The 25,976-nt window shown below is 37.1% G+C and overlaps 1 protein-coding gene across 3 annotated transcripts in view; it reads left to right on the forward strand.

The window, feature by feature from the left end:
* The window catches only part of TP63 (tumor protein p63), a 262,272-nt gene that overhangs the window by 154,571 nt on the left and 81,725 nt on the right, over nucleotides 1–25,976 (forward strand). For 2 of the 3 annotated variants that reach the window (XM_038003061.2, XM_038003062.2), the window contains one exon: nucleotides 20,831–21,085. In XM_038003061.2, the coding sequence (XP_037858989.1) occupies nucleotides 20,831–21,085 (255 nt within the window). Of the gene's footprint in view, nucleotides 1–1,424; nucleotides 1,854–20,830; nucleotides 21,086–25,976 lie in introns of those variants that run through there. The other variant, XM_073023750.1, reaches the window with a different exon arrangement.

The following is a 25,976-nucleotide window of genomic DNA, read 5'->3' on the forward strand; positions in this document are numbered from 1 at the left end:
AAGCTGTCAGTAGGTGTAGAATTTAAATACATTGTACAAATAATTATACTGTATTTTGTAAGCAGGTTTTTTTTTTCATTTTGTTTTGTTTTGTTTTGTTTTTTTTACCTCATAGGCAGTGCTCATTTGGTTAATTATAGGTAGAAAGAGAGATCATTCTTCCCAATGTATGTGTGAAGAAATGAATGTTTTGTCTGATATAAATTTGTAGTGTTACAGAGTACTGTCATATTCTTGCATACTCAAGATCAAATTATATTATGGGAGTTTTTTGGTTTCTGTTTATAAAAGAAGGATGCACTATACCAGAAACCTATGGGTCTTATATATCAGCCAATGGCCATATCATCCTTCAAGTGCATAAATTTTATGGATGCAAAAGTAGAAGTAAAGGGGAGGCAAATTGGAAGTCGTGAACGTATTTGCAAACTTTGTTTCTGAAATGTATGTTGTAATCTCTTCTGGCTTCCAATTCTCTTCTAAATTTTGTGTCTTCTAAATTTTATAAGAAATCGCAATATTCACTTATAGTTGTCTTTGCCACTTACAACTTTTCAAGCAAAATAGAGGAAACTGGGTTCCTGAGTGGGGGCTGTAGGATGATGTGGAGAAATCAGTGTAACTGAATTACAAATACTCAGCAATAAAGAGAGTATTTTAATGAATCACATGGTAACCATCAGGGTGCATCTCATCTCCACCAAATCTTCGAACCAAGGCCAGATTCTGCATGAATGTTGGCATGTATTTAGGTAAATGTATTTTTAAGACAAAAGAGAATTGCTATCTTATGCTTTAATACTTATTCTACTCATCATTTACATAGATGCATCATGTACAGTAATCATTTTTATTACCTATTCACAAGCAAAGATATTAGTAGAAACTGGGTACAATAAAATAGAGAAAAGAAATATTCAAATATATAAGGGTTTTGTAAAAAAAAAAAAAAAAAAAAAAAAGGACATATTTATCAGGATTCCTAATTCCTGTACATAATATGGATGTTTGCTTGTTTTTATAAGTTAACGGGACTGGTAGTTTAAATTGTTATTGAAGCATGCTCAAAAAAATCAGATAGCTTATTTTGTCATTGCGTGATATGAAACCACTGGCATTTCTCTGGGGAAAATAAGTTAAATACTCTTTAGTTACCAGGCAGTGGGTTTTGATTTTTTTACATTGATTAAATGTAACAGTGGATTTGAGTTCTCTCTCCTACATTCTAACTTGGTGTATTCATTCTTGAAACCTCAAATCTAGATTTAAAAAAAGAACCCTTCTAAAAGTTTTCCTGAAGTTTACTTTTCAGTTGCAAAGAGTAAAATAACTTTCTGAAATGCCTTCTGTAAATCGTGGTGGTGGTGGTGCGGTTTGTTTGGGGAGATTTGTTTTGTTTTTAAAAGAGAGTGCACTTTCTTATGAAAGAGACAGGGAAAGTTTTACCTGTCTGTCTCCTGGGTTGTTTTTTTTTTTTTTTCTTTCTTTCTTTTTCTTTTAAAGATTGGTGATAAGGAATTCTAACTACTTAATGAGATGGGAGAGGCCTCACTCCATTGGAGTGGAGGAGTCCAGGTGGAAGTTGATGGATTGGACAGGTAAAGAGAAGAGTCCCGCCTCCTCATGCCTATAGTTGGGTATATATTAGGAAACCTTAAATTATGTACAGAGAGAGAAAGAGAGAGAGGGACTTGAGTTCTGTTATCTTCTTAGTAGATTCATATCGTAAGGGTCTCAGAGGGGGTGGGGGGGTTGACAAAATCCTGGAGCCAGAAGAGAGGACAGCAGCATTGATCAATCTTACAGCTAACATGTTGTACCTGGAAAACAATGCCCAGACTCAATTTAGTGAGGTAAGGATTTTAGATTTTAGCACTCCATTTAGAGATGCTTTTTAATTTTTATTATTTTTTAAAAGACTTACATATTTGTGGTTCTCGGTCACCCAAAGTAATGTTTTGCAAATTGTCTGTAGGAATCTCCTTTTCTTGGTTAATGTTTTCTGTGGTGGCTGTAAGATTTTTATTATTATTATTATTAAGTAGGAGATGAAGCAGTAGGAGAAGATGAAAAAGAAAAAAAAATCTGGATAACATTATGTATTTGAAAAAATAATGTTCAGGATTTTATAAAGTCACTTTTTATAAAAACAGACTCAGCAGATCACACTCTGCTGGATACATTGCAATGAATCCTATCATGGGTATTCACGTACCAGTAAGAAAAATTAGTTGACTGTGTCTTAACTTCTTAGCATAGGTCTATTTCCAGACTTCATCCTAAAAGCAAATGAAGCTTTTTTCAAAATAATCAGGTGAGATTTTTTAAAGCCATCTTCATTTTTAAGTCTGTCAATCCAGAGACCCACCTAAATCCAGAAGGGACTGTAATAACATTTCTGTAGTCTGGAGGGTGACTTGTACTTTCACGTGATGACAAATAAAGTTATTTTGGAGGGATGCGTTGTTAAATATTTATACATGCATGTATGTAAATGTGTATTACAGCATACAGGATTTTATTGAAGGAATTGATAATTTGCATTTCTGATCTCTTAGCAAGTTTGTCTTAAGTATTTAAACCTGTGCAGAGGGATAAAAAAAAAAAATCCTGAAGAGACTGTAAGGCTTTGAGGAAGTTTCCTAAGGTTGAGGGAGGTCTAACAACAATATTAGTTTACATTCCTCAGAATGGGCAGCTGTGTTGACACTAATCAGATTGGGTGGGGGGTGTTGTGGAGAGAGAGTTCGGTGTTTCAGATAAAAATGCTTGCAGGTGAGTGCTTGGAAAAGTGGACTAGAGTACTCAAATTGAGCTCCTTAAAAATCAAAGCAAAATGCATAGTATTCCGGTGCAGACCGCAAGAGGAAGAGTGGAGCAGAGGGCTGCTAAGCAGGCCTGTGCTATCGTATTGACCACACTATTGTCTAGACTCCTGAACTGTGTAAATACAACAAGGGAAATATCGAGTTATCTAAAGAAGGAAAAGGAAGTGCCTATTTTTCTTTAAAACATTCAAGCAGGCTTGCTTGTCCTCGGTAGAAAAACTTGAGTTTCTTGTTTTGCTGTAATATTGAAAGTTAGCTTAAAATGTTGCCAATTTGTTTTTAAATAGAAGTAGCTTTTAAGATCTTCTTGATTCTATTGGATCCAATTTTGTCCAGTTTTAATCATTCAGAAAATGATCCGTCCATCATGTCATACCTGAGTTTGTCTGTCTTTATTCATGAACTATTTCACATACAGTATTTATAAGCCGCCTAGGATCTTGTAAATCAAATGGGAGAAGCAAAAGTCTGTTCATTGATATCTCTAAGTGAAGCACAAGGTTGATGTAAAGTGGCAAGAAATGATTATTTTTTAAGTTAAATATAATGTTGTGAAAGAAAGCAATTGCATTAATGTCGTGATTAGAGGATATTTGTAGAAATTATTTCCTTTTATGGAGGCAAAGAGTCATGTTGTTTGTGAGAATATGGCATGCTTATGAAAGAAAAGAGTTTTATACACAGGTTTTAGTTTTTCAGAACTTCAGGTAAATATGTAATCAAGAGCTACAAAAGGCATCACTTGTCTGTTTTCTATTGGAATGTCGCTAAGGTCGACAAAAAATATCTGTGAAAAAACATGGCTGCACTTCCCTACCTTTCTATGTCTTTTTGCATATTGCCTGCATGACTTTCATATCCTTCCACCAGTGCATGTATTAGGTCATAATTTCATGACTTGACTTCCATTCTATTACGTACAAACAGCTCTCTTTCTATTCAGGATTATGCTTTCATATCTATTCCTCTGTAAAAATTCAGTGCTACATCTGAGTATATGAAATGCCTGGGACCACATGGCTCTGAGAATCATAAATTTAATATAAAAGTTGTTATAACGTGTGGGGATTTATGTGTATTAGTAACTGTCAATACAGAAAAAGCAATCTCCTGTTATCACACAAGAATTGTTAAACACTGGGTAGATTAAAAATGAAAAAGGCATAAAACTTTCTGTAAGAGTGAAAATTATTTAAAAACTGTAACCCATTCTTTGACTTCAAATAAATGTATAGTAATTTGCTAGCAATTTCTTTGAATTGGTAACTCAAAAACGATATAAGAACACTGTTCCTTCTCTACTGCTTCTTCCATAACTTTTGAATTCTTCCCCAACCCCTAGCAGATCTGGATTTGGGGGAGCTGCTAATTAATAGGAAAGGTTCCAGAAGGGAGGAGAACATGAGCAGGATATAACAGGCAAGGCTGAAGGCACTACCCTTGGGTACAGTGGAGAGGCCGCAAGCAAGCTCCACTCCCCAGTGCCAGGCTAGGAAAGACAGAGCCTCTGGGAACGGTCTCAGACTTAGAGATAGAGAGGGCCAAAAGAAAGGAACTTCTTCACAGAGCAAGTTTTAACTTCAACTTTCTGGAAAAACAAAACAAAACAGGGCTGTGTGTGTAAGTGTGTGTATGTGTATGTGTGAGTGGGAGGATCTGAAACTCCTTCTTAGAAAGAGATATTTACTAAAATTCCTCATCCGGGGTGTTACATGATGAAGGAAAGACACTTTGTTAAATGGGTTACAGTATTTTAGAACTAAATGGGAAATCAAGGTTCATATATGGAAACACCTCATTTTACAAATCAGGGTTAATGATTTTTCTTTCTGTAGTTGAGAGAGCTGTATGTATATGATTGTGTTCCCTTTACTCAGCCACTTTCTTTTTAATACCCAGGAGAGATGGGATGATTCATAGTAGGCGCTCCAAAAAAGTTTCCATGAAGAACTGTTGTACAAAGCCAGTGGAATGCAAGAAAAAAAGTGTGGAGGCAGCAGTGTAAACTCCCTGTAGCCCAGGTCATTCTCACTTAATTGATTTCTGTGTCTGCTTGGTCTAGGAAAAAACATCTTTCCTGTCCTAGTACTATATATATATATATATATATATATATATTTATTTTTTTTATATTATATATATAAATATATATATATATATATATTTTTTTTTTTTTTTTTTTTTTTTTTTTTTGAGACGGAGTCTCGCTCTGTCGCTCAGGCTGGAGTGCAGTGGCCAGATCTCAGCTCACTGCAAGCTCCGCCTCCCGGGTTCCCGCCATTCTCCTGCCTCAGCCTCCCGAGTAGCTGGGACTACAGGCGCCCGCCACCTCGCCCGGCTAGTTTTTTGTATTTTTTTTAGTAGAAACGGGGTTTCACCGTGTTAGCCAGGATGGTCTCGATCTCCTGACCTCGTGATCCGCCCGTCTCGACCTCCCAAAGTGCTGGGATTACAGGTGTGAGCCACCACGCCCGGCCCCTAGTACTATTTCTACTGACTTAACCGTTTAAAAGATATGGGTGTGAGTTTTCTATTGATAGTTAATAAATGTATTAAGCTGCCCCATGTTGTGCTTCTGAGCTATTTAGTGTCATAGGAGAAAGCACAATGGGTGAGAAGCAGAAGCTGCAGGTTTAATTCGTGTCTACCACGTTGTATTCCTTACTCCATGCTGTGGCGGTAGATTGCACCACTTGTTTTACAATTGGTTGTCCTCGAGCCCAGAGGGAACTAGGAGAAAGACATCTTAGATCACAGATCGCACATCATACCTTCCTTCACTACTACTGGGAAAAAAATGATTTTGAGATAATAAATCACTTATCCTTTACCTTGATAAGGAAAACCATGTTTGGTTTGTTTTGCTTTTTAGAAGAGCAGTGATTCTCAACAGGATGTCACAGGTACAACAGAAAGCATCAATGGATGTCTAGATTTTCTAGAGCAATCAAAAAATTGGTTTCTTTTTCATTACACATACATTTTCTGAATGCAGAGTTGTTAAAACATTCCTCAATGACTATGTACAGAATTGAGATTCTGCGTTCTGCCTATAAAGGGAGTATATATCTAATGTCATGAGATTTTAAAAAGGGATTTGGATCAAACAGTTGAGAAATACGTTACCACAAATACACCCTGGTTTTCTTTGATGTGCATATGATTGCGTTGGGTGGAATCTGAGCTGGTAGAACAGAGGGGCACAGGTAAAAATCCTTTCTTCTTAGTACAACTTTTTTCTCCTGTTGAATATTTTTAAATTTCTAATTGTTTTATGTCAACAAATAGAATGAATACAGGTAACAAAAAGATACTTCTGTGGAAAACAACTTGATGATTTCCACAATTTGTAAGTTTTACTATTTTGAAGATAAAAAATTGTTAAACCCAAGTGGGCACTCAATTTTCTTTAGATGTATGTTGAGGAAAACGTCAGATGACTAATACAGCATTATTGTCCAGTGCCAATTTAGTGGAACCTACGAATGGTATCCAATAGAGTACTACATTTTGGGTCTGGAAGAGAATGGATTCAAGTGCCAAAGTGAAACATTTGATTCAAAAGTTAAGTTTTAAATCTCATTCCTAATCTTAAGGATGCAATTTGTGGGCCCAAGAAAATAGTGAAATGTGGCTTATTAATGGGCCACCTCTCTAAACATTTTATAATTTTTACTTATACTTTTTGATTAAGTTCTACATTGTCAATATTCATGAAAAGTAGTATTGACAAAGAGAAACAGGTTAGAAGGAGAACTGACTGACTCGTAAAAAAATGTTTACTGAGCATCAGTTATATGTAAAATGATACACAGGATCTAAAAATAATTAAACAATTCCTACACTAAGAAGATTATAGTTCACTGGGGGAATGAGTCTAATATGCATGCAATTATAATACAGGAGAGATTTTTAAGTGTGTGAGCAAGATAATATAAAGCATCAAAGGGAAAGAGAGCCCATAATGTAGGAGGGTCAAGAAAGTCTACATACATATGTAAGATGAAGCTGCACTTGGAAGGATAGATTGAAATTTCCAAGTTCTAGAAATATAAGAAGGAAGGAGGATTTTAGGTGAAGAAATGAGCATCAGCAAAGGGAAGGGGGGTGAGGAGTGAATGCTGATACACTCAGAAGCATCAAATAGTTCAAATGCAATTGAAATTATGAGACAATCAGGAAATAAAGTTGGAAACGCAAGATAGAGTAGTTCAGAGATGACCATAACACTGAGAGGGAGAGTACATTTATTATAGTGACAATGACAAGCCATGGAAGGATTTTGAACAGAGGAATGGTGTCATTGTGTAATTGGAGCTCTGCTAGAGAGCACAGGGAGAATAAATGGCTTTGCTTGAGATTGCCTAGAAGTATGAAAATGCATTTCTCTGCATTGCACATTGGCTGCCTGTTTTGCAGAAATATCTATCACTTCTCTGGAACCTTTGGAAGGATACAAATGGATTGTTTCTAAAGTCTCATAAAACCTGTGTATTTTCTGCCCAGTGCTCTTTTTTACAACTATGGTCCCTGCCATAGGCAAATTGGGAAATACTGGTCTTGGCTTGTCTTTATTTATGCCTGCTATTCTAGCATAATTACTAACAGCACACCTTTTCACTTTCCAAACTGTCCCATTTGGAAGATAAATTATATAATCACGCTGTAAAGACCCCATTCCTTATTTCATTCTCTTCCCCACCCTAACACTCCACTCCAAAATGAAAAAGCAGTATAAACTTGGCTGTAAGCCAGACACAATGATTTGGAAGTACCAACCACAAACCATTTTGATTATTTCCCCCACTAAAGGAAGCACTTCCTTCCAATCCAACAGTTACTGAAAACTAGTAATAGTCACTGTGATATGCACTGTGAAGAAAGAAGAAATTAGTAATTCACAGCTTCTAACCTCAGTGAATTCATAATGTGAGGGAGTATATGAGGGGTTCATAAATGACTCCAGTATAACCAAGATATCTCAAGTTTTAAAAGAGTGAAATAGAGTTTAAACTGTTTATGATAAAGGTAATATTTTACATGGTTTGAGAACTGAAATTCAGATGAGGAGTGAGGGGAGCAAAGACATTCTATTTAGAGGGGATAAAATGAATAAAAATACAAGGGAGGACTGTGCCAGACGAGATGAAGGAACATAGTATATTGATTTAAAAAGAAAATGTGTTGGTTTAAACACTGATATGTATTTACTCTTTATGTCAAAATGCAACGCTTTTGTCAAAATAGCAACAAAAGTTAATTGGAATATTGATCTCACTAAAAGCGGAAACCTATGTGTGTTTTAAAAGTGTGACCATTGTTCAGAATTTGAGATTCAAAACTTGACATACTCTAGGGATGATGAGTGACATCTTGCAGGAAGGGAAAAAAAATTAGCCTGAATGATTCCTTGGGCTGAAAAGTTGAGAATTACATTTTCCCGTTCCTTAGACTTCTACAGAGACAGATATGGTGCCTTATCATTTATAGGGACTTAGTAATGACATTTTAAAACTAATCAAAGCTAGGAACAAAATTCACACTGACTCTCTATGTTTATTATGAGTTGATTTTACTTATTAAATAGTCGTCTTAGAAATAGGACCAGAAGTCTTTTCTCTGGTCACTGCTCTAAATGCAAATAGTAATCCTGAAGCTGAATATAAGACATTTATTCAAAATGAGAATCCCAGCTGGGAAATAAATAACAGAGCAGAAGGAAATGTGAATATATCATTTAAAAACCAACTGCACCAAGTAAAAAACAACAAAAATTTAAGATACTATCTTTGCCATAAAATTTTTAAATTTGATTTTGGGACAAGGATATATACGTAAGATGTAATATGTGAAGATAAATATTGGGAGAAGACACGTCTTTTCCACACATTAATATTCTCCCTTTCCACAGCTTCCTTCATCACTTTCATCTCACCCAAGAAGACCATGTGGGCAATTGAAGAGATAATAATAGGGCAGGTGAGGGTAAGCCATGGCGAGAGGAAGGGGTGAATCAGTGACTTGATTTAAAGCCAAAGGGAGTGGATAAGAGGAGAACTGGGCTTCAAGGTAAATGAGGAGACATCTAAGCTTGTACTCATTTCTTTCTCTTTTTTAAGCAACCTAATCCTCCACTTCCATAAAGTAGAATTTGAAAGCATTGAATGTTGACATATGATTGTCCTACAGACATTAGGGGAAACAGTGAGGTTCCACTAAATACAACCTCCTTAAAAGAAATAAGTAGTTCTATGAAGTGTCTGTAAAATCTTTTCAAAAGTCTTACTTTATACTTCCCCACAGTTGATGTCCTTAGTTGGTCTGAGAATATAGCATCTATACTATTCAAAAACTATTCTTTTCCATTTTCTGCAAAAAAAAAAAATATATATATATATATAAATTTCTTATTTCTAAGTTGATTGATTTCATGTTTGATATGAACTAATTTTATATATTCTGATTTTTAAATTGTTCACGTTTCTTTTTCAAAGACAAAGTACAAATGGATGATTGTATGGATTCGAGCTGAGATGACTTCACCAGATAATGTTCACCTGTCAATTTAAAATTCAGTAACTGGGGTTAAGATAGAGCACATGTTGGTTCTAGGTGAGGGAATAACTGGCAAGAATAAAACATTTTTGGAATGTTAGTGAATGTGTGTGTAACATAAATTGATATTTCATGCAAAACTTGTAATCTGAATTGCATCTTGTCTGTATTTCTTAAATGGCAAAAAGATTTCCTTATACAAGCTGAAAGAGGGAATTTTGAGTCAAGCTGTGGTGTGTTGCCAGAGGCGGAAATTTATGAAACACTCTTGTCAGCTATGCTGGAAACACTACAAAAGAAATAGTTCTACTTTCTTATTGGTGCTAAAGCCACTAATAGGTGCAGTTTAGTATAATACCCCTATGAGAATTACCACCCCCGAAGTGAGCTTGCCTTGGAAAGAACTGTGTACAGGCATTTTCTTTTTCCTTTTAAGCTTGCGCAAAACACCCAAAGGGGCCATTTCCAATCCAGCCAGTGATCTTTCTCAAGTTTATTCTTTCTCAGATCACAGAGACAATGGGGAATATGCCCTGTTTACTCAAATCAGTCTGGATTAGTGTCACTCTATTGATGGAATCAGAATTAAAAGGAAAACCATTACCCTCTCAAAGGGCAACATCAGATGTTTGGGGAATGGCATGATTACTTTTAAATAGACCGTGTGAGACTCCACCACAGACTGAGGTTGAGGACTCCACAAGACACACATGAAGAGAAACAGTAATACTGGATGAGGCAGAAAGCTCTTCATAAGCCTTAGGCCTGGGAAATTATTTCAACAGACAATCCCCAAATGCTTGAAAGGCTAAAAATCAGAATGGTGCGATTTCAGAGAAGAGGGCTTTTCTGCCTTCGTTCTTCGCTCCAGTACCTCACCCCCAAATATTTATCTCCAGGTCAAATCCTTTCCAGTCATTAAGCCGGGCTGGGGAGAAACCTCACCCTGAAAAAGTTCTCAGATTCCCCCATTCAGGATAAAGACGTCCATCCTCTGAACTCTTTGACTCTGTTTCTTCCTCATTGCTCTCTGTGTGCACCAGATCCTTCCTCCCTATCCTTTGACTGAAGACTCTGGGAGGGTAGAGGATGTGTTATGCTTATCTCTGTATCCCCTACAGGGCCACTCAATAACGTTCCCTGAATGTGATGAGAACATGCATCTGTTGCTGTTGCTTGAAGAGATATCTTCACCTAGGAATATATGGTGTATTGTATATACTTAAAAGGCTGTTTGTAATTCACTTTTGCACACAAATAAATAAAGCGAGCCCACATATTATACAAGCCTCTTCTATCTATATGTTCTGCAGGTAACCAAATTGTATCATTTTCCTTTACATCTTGCAAGTCATGTTGTTTGTTTGTTTGTTTTAATAAGCCCAATATTATTTCCATTATCTTTTAAATAACAAGTTTTTAAAAGACAGGGCAGATGACTTGTACAGTATCAAGTAATTACTGTAAAGTATGTGCTGCTTTCATATTTTAAAAGTGTTTCCTTGCATCTGCACTGTTCCCTTGATTCAGCTTATGCCCTGCAGGTCTCTGTCCTCACCAGAGATGGAGGTAGTTTCATCTAGGTGAATAAGTTTGATGATTTGCAAATGCTCTCTCCTTTTAATTCTCTGTAGTGTTACCACTAAAGGATGTCTGAGAAATCTCAAAGCAATTTTTCTCTTAAACGTAGTATTCCAACTTTTTTGTTTATGCTCATATCTTTTATAATAGGATAAATAGAATAAAATGAATAAGATGAGTGCCTTTTCAAAAGTAAGGCATGTCTTCTGCATAGCTCAAAACTTCAGTTTTATTTTGTAGTTGAAGTGACAGCTGAGAGGAACACTCCAATGTTATATAAGTCACCATATCTAATTGCAAAGTAATCACTAAAAACTTTAAGTATCTCAAATATAATTTAAAAAGCAGCAATCAGCACAGCATTTGACAAACAAAAGCAAATTAGAACTCATGAAACAGTGTTCCCCACTTGAATACCTATAGACTAACAAGATTGAGTAGTACACTCCTTGTTTCAAGCTTCAGTTTTCCAGTCGCAAATAAAAACTAGTGTTTCAACTTTGAGTGTTTGTTATATTGGAGCATAACTTTATATCATTTGCAAGAAAGGATTTATAAGTCTGATAAACTATAATCTCAGTTCCTTAAACATACATTTGTAAACTATTAATTATGGCTTTTTTCTAAACTGAATTCTGGCTAACTGGGCATAAAATCATCGAAATTAGGCAGGGAGGGACCAATTTTGTGGCCTATCTACCAGAAACTAAATGTCTTTCTCTAAGCTTGTTTTGGGGTGGTTTCTTTTCAAAGCAACCTGCATTTGGCCATGTGTACCATCAGTAGGAAGTGAATAATTGTATGACCACAAAGATATGGGTTCTTATTGCTGACCTAGATGCATTAGAAACAAAACCTAGAACATCAGGTGAGAAAACACTGCCTTGGCACAAAAGTGTGTATGTGTTTGTTTTAAGGAAGTAGAAGCTCATTAATAAACTTCCCAGCTAGGTGTGAGCTACCAAGTATTACTCATTGCATTGTGAGTGACAGGACTGGCTGTTCTGCTACTAGTTCCCATAAAAGCTGAAGCTAAAAGCACAATTCCCACCTACCAAGACAAAGCTAAACAAAAAGTAAAGATCATAGAGATTATTTAGCGATGCACTATAACATTTGTCTGACAGTAGCATATAAAGAAATGAATCAAATTTGGACACAGACTTACTTCAGGATAAAATAAATGCTTAGTTGTATTAGAATAAAAGAGATACTTTCTGCAAGTCATTTTTATTTTGAAGTGGTTTGCATTTATTCTTTCAAGAACTATTTCCTGAGCATCTATTATGTTTCAGCATTATCCCAGGTATTGGGGGTTCAGTACTAAAGAAGCCACATATATTCTCTCATTAACTTATTGCCTAGCAGAGAAGATCAACATTTTTAAAAAGTGTATACATATAGTTAATTTCTATTATGATTATATGATACAAAGGGAAAGTGCTAGGAAAATGTGGAACAAAAGAGAATAATCTGAACAGTCAAAAAAGACTTCTGGGAGATGACATTTGAGCTAAAGGTTGAACAATGAATTGGAAAACAGCTGGCATGTGCAAAAGACTTGAGGACTGAAGGAGTAAGCCTTTAAAAAAATGAAGAAAGTTCTATTTGGCCAAAACAGAGTTTCAAATAGTGCCTCACAGGCCACGTTAAAGACCTGAGGCCTTTATTCTAGAAGAATAGGGAGCTGCTCAAGGAATTTAAGCTTCAGAGTGACAAGATCAGATTTGCAATGCCTTTCAAGTGGTAGCTACAAGGAGTTGGGTCTCTGAGCCTTTGCAATTATACCCATTCTGACTAAGAAGGGGGAAACTTTTTATATCCTGTCTTTAATGAGTGAAAAAAAAAACCAAATAAAAGAGGTGTGCTTTTCTTGATTGTAACTTTTAGATAAAAATTCCAGGCAGAAATGTGAGTGATTCCTATTTACCTGCAATCAGAATGAAAGCTACTTAGGAAAGCGGGTTCCGGAGCCAGATTTACTGGTTTTACATCCAGGTTCTTCTCACTACCTTGGGCAAGTTACTTAATCTTGTGGAACTTCAGTTTCCTCATCTATAAAACATGTATGAAACATAGATATTAATGCCATGTATCTCATGGAAATAAGTAAAACCATGCAAAGCAATTGAACACTCTGAGACACAGAACTCAGTAAGAGAAGTAATAATAGTAGAAGTAATAACTCCTCTTCTTTTATAGAGGGGATGGAAGATGGATGATAAGTAGATTTCAGAGTTTTAAAATTTATTTTTATTTCATTTTTTTACTCCTGATAGTCACCACTACTTTACTGAAATTGATAAGTCTTCAGTTTCATGTCATGGTAACTAAAGCTTATTTTCTGTGATGAAATGTTAATCACATTTAATCACCCCATTGTTTTAAGTCACAATTTAGGATAAGAACTAGACAAATATACTACCAACATTATTTTAAAAATATTTTTAAGCTCACTTTCAAAACCAAGGATGCATTACTGCTGAGCTTCTAAAGGCAGTATGGAATGCTTAACATAAAGATAGGTTAACATTCATTGAAGAATTTTATTACTATGTACTTTCTTCTTTTAATATTACCACATCTGCTATATAGAGTTATTAAAACATATTGCTTGCTATAGATTGAAAATCTCTTCAAACCTATTTTGATTCACTTTGAATAAACTGAAATTCCGAATATTTCCCCTAATACCAGAATTTAAAAATATTAAATATTAAAATTCTATCCTGCTTTCTGCTTAGTTTAATACTTCTTTGACATAAAATGATATTAATTCTTTCAGAATTGAGATGCCTCCTGATTTTTATTTTGTTGATTTGTCATGATTATTATAGGAGTATGTACTAAAATAATAGAATTTAAAAGTTTATTTTTCTTAATTGAGTTCTACACATGTTAATTTAGCTGCATTTGGATCAAGTTTTAACTTTAATACCTTTCACACTTCCTGTCTTTTCAAATGCTGTATCTAATGTTTGTTGACATTATTGTCCACCTGATCAGCCAACTTTGTATTTATTTGCCTCACCTGCTGTTGGGGCTTCTAGAGCTCTTTCTCCTACATCATGGAATCTTGGCGCTCAAAGGAATCTTGACACTTTGTGTCAGAACACAGGACATCTAGTAAACTCTCTGCTTACAGTCTTGATAGTTTTGGGTGTGCTTAAATACTTTATTCTTATATTTTGTTCTTTGTAATGTATGAGTATATATTTAAGTATTCACTTTTTAGAATAATTTTAGAAAACAAAATAAGTGAAATATTTTATACCTAATAAAATCTGGTTTTGAGAAAAACGTGATGCTAAATAAATTCTTCAGTTGGAAAGATGCTGTTTTAACTTGACATTTTTATACCAATACCTTTTCTTAACCTGGAGTAGAACACTGTAAGTCAATTGTGTTTAATTCTAGCATAAAAGAAACCATCATTCTCTGAGGTGGGGCAGGTGGCAGAAGATGAAAAAATGACAAGTATGTCTCCCTTAGGCAGTGCTTGTTGAAAAGTCACTATCCTGCTGATATTTGGGGATGGAAATGCAGTACTCTCTGCTAAAGTATAATTGAATGAATGCTTTTAAAGCCAGGGTCATGAAGTAAAGCTGTTTTCTTTACCCATGAGGGGCTGTAGAATGTTCATAAAAGCACCTCCGTGAAGCCTCAGGTGAAAAGTGATTATCAGCCGAGGAAACTGTATGTGCTGCCTAAAATGTTTCAGATTTCTAAGTTTGGCCAGGGACATCTGTACAGAGAGAGAACAGTTACCTTAGAAAACTGTTTCAAAAGCGGCCTTATAGCATTGTTTTAACGTAGCTTCACAGATGAGGATGGCCATAAGTCACAGAATGGTAGAACTGGAGTTCCCTCTCACTGAATCCTCAAATTCAGTCTCCCCAATTTTACATAGACTTTTTGGATTATGGTAAACTAAGGTCCACAAGTTGTTCAGCTACCTTGCCCAGGGGTGCACAGCACACTCGTGGCAGTGTTGGGACTTAGACTCCATGTAAACAAGTCTAAGTTCAGAGTTCTTTTGCATTACTAAGATCCGTACAGGAGTGTAAGGAGTACTGAAGCATGTTCAATCCCCTAGCCTCATCTAACAGTCACTCATGGATAATAAATACAATTTCTTCCAAGTGAAATTTGGGAATGCTATTGTATCTTGTAACAAACGTCTGGTTGAATCGAGATAAATTATGATTATATATCCCAAAAGTAATCTCTTCTATCTCTGTTTTGGTCCCTATCCCATTTTTTAATAATCTCTTACTATATATTGTTGGCTATTGTTGCTATAGTGTCATAAATTTACTATTATACATAGTAATATCTGAAAAAGAGAACGTTTTTAAAAATTCTCTTGGCCAGGTGCAGTGGCTCACACCTGTAATCCCAACACCTTGGGAGGCCGAGGCAGGTGGATCACCTGAGGTCAGGAGTTCGAGACCAGCCTGACCAACAAGGAGAAATCACATCTCTACTAAAAATACAAAATTACCCAGATGTGGTGGCACCTGCCTCTAATCCCAGCTACTCGGGAGGCTGAGGGAGGAGAATCTCTTGAACCTGGGAGGCGGAGGTTGGGGTGAGCCAAGATCGTGCCATTGCACTCCAGCCTGGGCAACAAGAGCGAAACTCCATCTCAAAGAAAATAATATACATATTTGATAGATAAATTGGTGGAGAGAGATTTTCAAAAACACAAGTTACAGGAAAATCCCTATTTCTATTGCACTGGTCAAATGGCTTCATTGGAATCCCTTTTTGATGTTAAATACTTTTATACGAAAATAATTACATCATCAACTTTAAGTAAATATAAATCCAATTATTTATTATTGAGCTATAGCAGTATATATTGACACAGTTTTGTTTCTTCACGGTGAAAACAGTTTAGGATTCAGCTCCTGGGTATCCTTTTGCCTACATGCAAGCCGTATGTTTCAGAATGCCCTCAGGGTGTTCTGTGATTGCGTGGAATACGTCAAGTCCCTGTGACCAAGGTGTACTTCATCCTTTCTGTGGTCAGATCAGCTAGTTTGTGAGGAACCTGAATATATCATAACTACAAATAAATTTTCCAGGGTCCAAGCAGTGAGTCTTCTATTTCAAAGTTATTTTATAGGAAATGAAGCATCTGTTTGGAATCACAGGAAATGGTTTATTTTACTTTAGAAGGTTCACAGTAGATATCACAGAAGTTGTGTTCATTTTTGCCTTTAACGTTCTCCATTCACTCATTATTTGAGTGTCTGCAGAGTATGTTAAAGTTATTCCAAAATCAAGATACCTTGTGTTTAGAAGGGGAGAACCTACTTCCTATTTCACTTCAAATATGCCAATAACTTTTGTTTCCTAAGAAACACATGCATATGGGACATGGGGGCTCTATGGACTTCTTCCAGGGGCCGTTTTTATGGCTGATCTGAAAGTGTCATGTTCTAATTTCTGAGACTGACTCTTTGACTTGTCATGGTCAATAAGCATTTCATTAACATCCCAGTATAATACACATTTCTCTCCTCTGTTATGGATTATTGGCAGTAAATAAGGCAACAAGTACTGCTCCCTTTACCCCACCAGATTTGCTGTGATAGAAAATAAGGGATAGATATTATTCACTTGACCTGGGACAGCTTCATGGGCACAAAAACTGCAATTGGTCACACAGGGCCCTATCTTAGAAAAGCACCATTCTTTGTTTAATGCTTTGCTATCATCATTTTGAAATTCTTAACCTATGAACAAGAGGTTCTGCATTTTCATCTTGCACTGAGCACTACAAATTGTTTTGCTGGACCCGTCTGGGTAACACTTGTTCTTCTTGACTATGATGGCCCACCCTTGGCCTCCAATTGTACCCTGTTAACACAGGCGATCTTTCTTTAAATCAAAGGAATAAGTAAATAAGAATATTTTCTTTAGATATTTTAAAAATTAACTTCTGAAGAACGAATGGCAGGCTCATGATTTATTGATTTTTAATAAACTAAGAAAAGTATGTAAATGGATTTCTAATCACTCAGTTCTGACTTCGGTGGGTTTGTTGTTGTGTCTGTTCATTTTAAGCTGACATTCAAAGTTAGTAGTGTTGGTTTTATGCTTTCCAGGAAAAGGCAACGGAGTATACTACTTGGCTTATATTTCTGTAAAGTATTACTTGAGAAGAGTTTCAATTGAAACGTGTTTTCCCACTTTTATTTTGTGTAGTAGGCTATTTCTCATCAATCCTAAGAAATATACTTTTATGTTATATTATTTGAGGATTTAGCATTGGTAACAGATCTTGTTCTTATGTACAAAATCTCACCTGGAACTGTGTATAATTTAAAACTATGACACTTAAAAGTAGACCCATCAGGCCTAAACATGAGGATAGGCCGGGCACGGTGGCTCACGCCTGTAATCCCAACACTTTGGGAGGCCGAGGTGGGCAGATTACGAGGTCAGGAGATCAAGACCATCCTGGCTAACATGGTGAAACCCCGTCTCTACTAAAAATACAAAAAATTAGCCGGGCATGGTGGCAGGCGCCCGTAGTCCCAGCTACTCGGGAGGCTGAGGCAGGAGAATGGCGTGAACCCGGGAGGTAGAGGTTGCAGTGAGCCGAGATCACGCCACTGCACTCCAGCCTGGGCAACAGAGTGAGACTCCGTCTCAAAAAAAAAAAAAAAAAAAAAAAGACCCATCAGTACCCACAGTGCTATTAATGACTTTTGAAATATAGTTTCTGCTTTTGTTGGTTCTCAATTTTTCAGTCTTACTTTCATTCTAAAGGACTCTTTCATGACTCCTCAGTAAATGGAATTTTCCCTTTCTTTTTCTTAATATCCATAAAATCAGTTTACTTAAGAAATCACATAGCAATATACAGCCTAAACCCTAAACCCTTTTTCAAAATTGTCATTAGCTTTTTTTATTCATTAAAACATTTTCATCTCATTAAAAATGATTTCTTCCTTTAAAATTTCCCAGAAAGTATGACCTTTTTATTTTCTGTGTTCAGTTTAAACACATCAGCAAAGACAGATAATTATTAATGTTATATGAGCATAACAGGAGATTTATAAACCAGAAATATATTTTCTGGGAACCAACTTTCAAGTTGCCCAGGTAAGTTTTATTAATTTCACTGGTGAAGCCCTGGGATAAAGCAACGCCTAAATCAGGCTTTTTACCCTTGGCATTATATGGCACCAAACACTGTTTCGGGACAGTGGAAGAACAGCCTGGGAGGCCTTCGGCCTGATCCAGCCTTGTCCAGGCCCACCCACAAGGAGAAATAGGAAGGAAGGCCAGTTAGTATGCAAAGTAGCATGGCTTATTTTGAGGTCCCGTTAATTGTTGGTCAACAAAACAATGGCAGGATTTGAAGAAAGAAATGTTTTGCAGCAGAGTCACCATATACTTTGAACTGCAAAGGGAGACTGAGGAAATGTTGCCTTAATGCCAAAAACCCTGGCCCAAAACACAGGTTCCTCAGGTGGCTCAGAGGCAGACCAAGTTCACCAAGTCAAGGACATTTTCCTGCTACCCCCTTGGGGATAGGGGCCTTCACCAAACCACCCTGGACATGGATCTCCTGCTGTTCAGAACCCACTCAATAAACAACAGAAGCAAACACTTTTTTTTTTTTTTTTTTTTTTTGCCCCTTACATGGAATGTTCCCTTTTTTTAAGTCCTTGTTGAATTGAAGAGTGTTTGCTCACTGGCTTTTAAAGTGTAGTCCCAAAACTGTTTTCTTCATTTGTATTGGGTTAAAAAAATAATCAAGGGGCCCATGCGTCTTTGTTCTCATCCAAGCCCACAATTAGCTGGGGTTCCTTCTGTGCAGCTAGAAGCAGGAGGGAAGGGGGTGGCCCAACAGGCATTTTACTACCCGCGAGAAAGTGCTGTGAGTTTCTTTGTCCTTTTTGTCAGGGACGGCTGCCTCCCTAATTGTACTGCTGTAGGGAGGCACGTGCCTTTGGAAGCATTATCTGATTCCTACAGGACGTTCAGGAGTGCTTTGTATACTGACCCTTAACTTCAACACAAAGAGTATCTTCTCAATCCCCTTCCCAGGCTGTTGCCTCAGGCTTGGATACCTAAGAACTGTAGTTCAGCCGGGGTGGGGACCATTAATATGGGATCAGGTTTTATTTTTTTGTCCCCTAGTTGTCTTACCTGCAGTTTAGCCACACTCACCGGGAGAGAAAAGCCGAAGATGGTGGATAAGCAGTGGATAGCAGCTATAGAAGTCAGAGCGGAGACAAGGCGAGACAAACAGCTGCTCTTGTCAGCACAGGGATAAGTGTAAAGAGATTAATAGTTATTTGAAGAGCAAATGGGGACATGGCATTTGGCAGTGGAATGCGAATGCATGAATGTAATGGAATGGGCATGCGACTAGTAACATTTAGACAAATGCTTCCCGGACTGAATGGAATGGCAGAGCCCACTTCTCCTCCCCCTGTGAAAATAATAATAATAATAATAATTAATAAAATAATTAAAAGTTTGAAATTTTAAAAAAGATAAGCCTAGCTCCTATTTCTTTGTAAGTTTGTTCTTCTCTATAGTTTTACTTAATCTGGGACTCTCAGTTACATTTCCATTGAAGAGCTAGGCCTATTTCCTTTATAAAATATGTATAAATAGGACTGCCTTAATCTTTTGTTTTTTTTTTTCTCGTTCATTAGATTGATGAAACAAGATTTCTATGTGTTGGAAGGTTTTACAAAGGAAAAACGACTGTACCATAAGCTGGTTGCCCCTTCTGTTCATTTTGGCTCAGGTTTAGAAACGACAATAGGCTGATTTGCCTACTCAGGCTGACAGTTTTGATGGTATGGGCAGAGCCCTGAACTCTGAACCAGAAGATTCCGCTCCGAACGCCCCATTCATTGTGTTAGCGGATGCTAGGGCAAATGCTTTACCTCTCTGATAGTAATACAGTAAAGTTTTCTATACAGTAAACTGAGGCAAAATTAATTTATTCTTTCATAAATATGTTCTTGAGTACTTTCACTCTGTGCTTGGGCCCATTCACATAGAAGACTGAAAACATCTGGCAGAAGGAAATATGTGAGCTAATGTATTTTTTAATTACATTGAGCATAGAATTTTCTTCATAACTAGTTGGTATTTCTCTTACAAATGTTCTACTCTAGAAAAGAATAAATTTCTATTAAGAAAATAAAAGAACAAATAAAAAAAATTAGACCAGTTTGGATGATTTACTAGCATGTTACTTTTTAAAATACATAGTTGGGTCTCCCTAACCCTGCTACGTATGATCCTCCAGGCTTTGTGGAAGCAGTCCTTAGTGGGCTGGGTAATACACTATTGGTACTCTGGGACAGAATGTAGAATTGTAAGACTAAGAGAAAATTCGAAGATCATTTGATTTTGCCCCCTATGCAACAATTTAACACTTGAATCCCCTCTGGAACATACCTACCAAGTGGTCTTTCTCCTTTTGTGTAACATGCCTCCCACCACCCCCCAACAACCTCAAAATGGAATAACAGGCGGTATTCATTTAAAGACTTCCTAAGCAGCTACTGAGCACTGGGAACGTTTTGCCTAGTTTGTGAATAAGCACATACTCTCCTTTCAAATGCTCTTTAGGAAGTCAGTCTCCAGAGGCGGCACATCGAGCTGAGTGATCTGGAAAAGCCATTACACACACACACACACATGCTCAGACTTCTCTTGTTTTCTCTGTTTGTCAAAAATCAACGGTTTTACTTTGAATGTGAAGTGTTTCCGACCTGAAGTCCATCTCTGTAGAATGCATTCACCCATGGATGCCTTTTTTTGGAGCAATGATCTGTGGCTTCAACGGCTAATATTGGGGTTTCTGGGTGTCCTTGCAGCCACAGTACACGAACCTGGGGCTCTTGAACAGCATGGACCAGCAGATTCAGAACGGCTCCTCGTCCACCAGTCCCTATAACACAGACCACGCGCAGAACAGCGTCACGGCGCCCTCGCCCTACGCGCAGCCCAGCTCCACCTTCGATGCCCTCTCGCCATCACCCGCCATCCCCTCCAACACCGACTATCCAGGCCCGCACAGTTTCGACGTGTCCTTCCAGCAATCAAGCACCGCCAAGTCGGCCACCTGGACGGTAAGAGCAGCGGGCACGCACATGCCTGACCCCAGTCCAAGGACGGGCTTCACCACATCCCAGGGATTTCTCTCCCTTCCCAGTTTAGCAATTCCACGTTCAATGGTGGAAAACTTGTCTTTCAATATTTAATACTGAACCAGAGAGAGAGAAAGTGCCACTTAGTGGGAAAAGTCCCAATTTAGGAACCAAACGTCTGACTTCTAGCCAGGTCCTGGCAGCTTCAGTCAGTGTGCTCCTGCCTGCTTCACACTGTTGTATGCGAAAGTTGATGGCAAAGTAAAGAGCACTGTGCCAACAAGAAGTATCATAATCATGGGATATGTGTTTACAGTCTCCAGAAAAGTGTTTACCAGTCTCATTATTGTAAAAGAAGTAAATGTCACATTAAGGTGTGATTTTAAAAACTGAATAAAGTAATAAATATAGTGTTATAAAAATTCAGAAAATAAAATCCTATTTATGAAGGAAGGATGAATATGTTTATACATGTAGGTATCAATAAATTATAATTTATCAGTAAATTGTATAATTTCTTATAAATTACTATTTATTATAATAATTTATCAGTGAATTATAATTTATTGATATGTATATATTTATTTAATTTAGAAATATTCTTTTTGAAAAGGAAGCCCTTAAATATACACATCAGGGCCCTGAATTAGTCCAAAGAAATTGTTTAAAAAAATCTTTCTGCATATAACTTTTCTAAGAAAGCATGGAATTTTCTTTTCATAAATTAGGAAGATGCAAGAATTAGTCCAAAGAAATTGTTTTAAAAAATCTTTCTGTATATAGCTTTTCTAAGGAAGCGTGGAATTTTTTTTTTCATAAATTTGATACAAGAAAATTTTATTTCGAAGTGCATTTTGAAATGTATTATAACACGAATAAAGCTCAAGTATAAAAGAGGACACCTACAAAGTTGGTTTTAACTGGTTGATCAAAGAATGTTCAAGACCAAAGCGGTATGTTTGTCAAACAACTTAATGTTTATATAGATTGTAGAAATGCTTCCAAATATCATCATCTTAATAAAAAGTAGCTTTAGAATTGTTTTTGACAGTTCTTTCTCTCTTTGACAAATGGGTGTCTTTGGAAAGCATTTCTATGTTTATCTTATATGTAGTACCTAGTTCATTCCAGTCTTTAGTTGTATATTTTATAAAATGATCCGCATGCATAAAACCTATTACACGCTAACATCATTTTACATCCATTTCCTCCTTTTCACCTCCTTTCTTTGTGAAGTACACAGGACAAGTTTTATAAGTCCCACTGTACTAGTGAGGAAAGCTGAAGAAATTGGAGGTTAAGTTGAGAGGCATGCCTAAAGTTACAGAACCTTGTGTGTAGCTGGGCTTGTTTTCCATTTCTTCTTCCCTCTCACTGGATTATATCCTTTCTTTCAACCATTTTATGTCAGGATCTCCCCAAATGGTCTAAAAATTAATGTTGTTTTAGTTCTTTCCTCTTGTGGTTTGAGAAGTAAGTCTCCTGTGGCTCATATTTCAACTGTAGAGCGAAAGTATCAGCTTAAAACTTGATCTCTCCTCCACTTGTTACTCATAAATTGTGTCATAATCCTTAGTTTCCTTTACATTTATAATTCTGGAGGCGATGGATACTGCAGGTGAGTAAACTTAGAGTTTATAAGCTTCAAATAGTTGGTTGATTGATCTAAGCAGGATCTTGCTAAAGAGCCACAAGAATAACCATTTTATAAATGGAACACTGATATCTCTTAGGTCACCAACTGGACATTTACAATCACCAGTCTTCAAAACTAACAGTTACTAGTTTAGTTTACTCCACCAGGGCTCCACTGTATTAGGAGTGGGCATGTCTGACGAGATGGTGGGCATCTTAGAGCTGCTAAATGAATAATCGCTTTTTTTCCCTGTAAAATTGTTAGAAAACCATGGAGATGAAGCTTGGTGTAAGAAAGACATCAAATTAGTTATCCTTCCCTGTCCCTTCCTCACTACTTTCTCATATAGAAATCTTAAAGTCAGCTGGGTGTGGTGGCTCACACCTATAATCCCAGCACTTTGGGAGGCTGAGGCGGGTGGGTCATGAGGTCAGGAGTTGAAGACCAGCCTGGCCAACATAGTGAAACCCTGTCTCTACTAAAAATACAAAAATTAGCCAGACGTGGTGGCGGGTGCCTGTAATCGCAGCTACTGGGGGGACTGAGAAAGGAGAATCGCTTGAACCCAGAAGGCAGAGGTTGTGGCGAGCTGATATCGCGCCACTGCACTCCAGCCTGGGCAACAGAGCAAGAGTCTGTCTCCTCCCTCCAAAAAAAAAAAACCACAAAAAACTGAAGTTATTTTCCGGTTTAGCATAATCCTAAACCATCAATCAAAGCCCCTCTTTCAGAGAAGTCAATTATCTCACTCAAAAAGGTTGGAGATCTCTACCAAAATGGTAGGTTTAAAAGAAAAGAAAATATTCTGGAGGAGTACGCTGGTAAAATTTCCTTACATGTGACAGCAGTAATATCAGTGGCCTGAAAAAAGGGCTGCACTGTGGTGATGAGCAAAGAACACTGACTGGGAGACAGAAAACCTGTGTTACGGTCTTGATCATTGATGCACACTTAGCCAAGCCACTTTATCTTTCTAAAATTCAGTCTGTGCCTCAGATGAGAAAGAGGATGAGGATGGTGAAACCTACTCTGTTTTCTTAAGGTGAGATGATAGTATTCATAATTAACATAGAAAGTTTTTAAAAGGACTTTGGTTCTTACTGATATATCATCTGCCATTCATGAGTGTCCTTGGTTAAGTGATTTTGCGTCTCTTGGATTTTTGTTCAATTTGCTGCATTCTACCTATACATTTTACAATAAGGTTTCTACTCATTTATCACATGGTAATTATATTTTTATTAAATTTCTTTCTTGTTCACAACCAGGCTTATTTCAGGCCCAGTTGCATTTCTTCTAAATTAGGGTACTTGAACCCTTATCTGAGCAGCTACTGAGATCACCAAAAATGATGTAAGTTTTTCGTCATGGATACCTGCATCTTAACTTCTAATTCTTTGAGCCAAATTATATATCCTCATCTTAATTTAATTTTATTTTATTTTATTTTATTTATTTATTTTTTGAGACAGAGTCTTGCTCTGTCACCCAGGCTGGAGTGCAGTGGCGCGATCTGGGCTCACTACAAGCTCCGCCTCCTGGGTTCACGCCATTCTCCTGCCTCAGCCTCCCGAGTAGCTGGAACTGCAGGCGCCCATCACCACGCCCAGCTAATTTTTTTGTATTTTTAGTAGAGACAGGGTTTCACCGTGTTAGCCAGGATGGTCTCTGTCTCCTGACCTCGTGATCCGCCCACCTCGGCCTCCCAAAGTGTTGGGATTACAGGCGTGAGCCACCACACCCGGCCTATCCTCATGTTTAGAAACAGACTTCCCATTTTAAAAAGGATTTTTTCATGTATTTGTCTCAGTTGAGCCCCATAACCAAGTTTGTAATCCCCAGTTTTATAGATGAGGAAACTCAGAGACAACATAAAGGTCACATGGCTAATAACCAGCCAAGGATGGGGAAGAATCCAGGCCTTTCTCACCCCAGTTCAAATCTCTCCACCATCCTAGTTAGCCTCTCTCTCCTCTGGATTGAGAGCAGGGAGGGGCATACAGGAGCAGGCAGTGCCTGTGTAGTTTGGAGCTTGCCTCTTATGTCACAGAGTCCAACTGGTAGAGAAATTTTTTGTGCCTTATTATACAACACCTATTTCTTAGGCATTTGTCCTTTTTAAAGCAATTTTTCAAAATAAAATGCTGCATTTTAGAACTGCCCACAAACTGGAAGAAACAGAAGCAACTGTCATTAGAGGGAGGTCATGTTTATCGCATAGTCTTCTGGTAATTCTTTAATAAAAATATTTTTAGTACCATTTTATCACTTGCAATCCTTTCATGTCAAGTTTTCTTTTTTAACTTTTCTGGTTTTACCCTCAGGATTACTGTCAAAATATAGCTAATATATTTAAAGTGTATGTGCATTTTTCCTTTGCTTTTCTGTGTTTTGAATAACAAATGTGATTGTGTTTCCAGTTCTACAAAAATATGGTATTTATTTTAAACTTCTTTCAATGAAATGAGGTAAAATAAGACAACATTTTTCATCTTCTCTGTTTCACACACACATACATACACCACAAACCAACATTTACTTTAGTTTCAGATTTTCTTATTTCCACAATTTAATTGATACTAGTTACAGAGGCCTACCATTTTATATAATGTAGTGCTGGTCTAGCATTGTAGCTGGGAATCGTTAATCATAGAACAGTTGAAAGCATGGTAATGTGGAGATGGCAAGAAACTTAAATTCAGATTTCAACTCTGAAACCTACTAACAGTATATGGGACTTTCACCAAAAATTCAATCTCTCTAAACCTTACTTTTCTTACCTCCAAATGGGAACATTAATACTTTTCTTATCATGAAGATTTCTTCATGTAAACATGCCTATTAGCACTTAGCTACTCATATGGTCCCAAGTGTTTATTGAGTCTGAATTTGAATTTCTTCGGTTCGTGAGTTTATGGTAGTTTTGTTGAGGCTTCGACAAAACTTTAGTACCTTTGGTTGTACTAAAGCTAACCATTTGAGAGAATGAAAAATAAAATTTCCACTGTTTTTTTCTTAATGCTTTTGGGTTATTAACATGCACACTTTATAGAGGGACTGTGATACTATCCACTATCCAAATATATGACTAGATGGTAAAGGGTGGTAACAGCCTCTCCCAAATGCAGACTTCTGCGGGCTGGCTCTGCCGCGTTCCGAAGCCTGCCCAAGCCAGATGGAGGTTCTCCTTGCCAGTACAAGGAAATGCCGTTTCCAGATTTAAGAACCTGTTGATTT

This window comes from Chlorocebus sabaeus, chromosome 15, assembly GCF_047675955.1.
Source record: "Chlorocebus sabaeus isolate Y175 chromosome 15, mChlSab1.0.hap1, whole genome shotgun sequence".
NCBI classification, from domain to species: domain Eukaryota; kingdom Metazoa; phylum Chordata; class Mammalia; order Primates; family Cercopithecidae; genus Chlorocebus; species Chlorocebus sabaeus.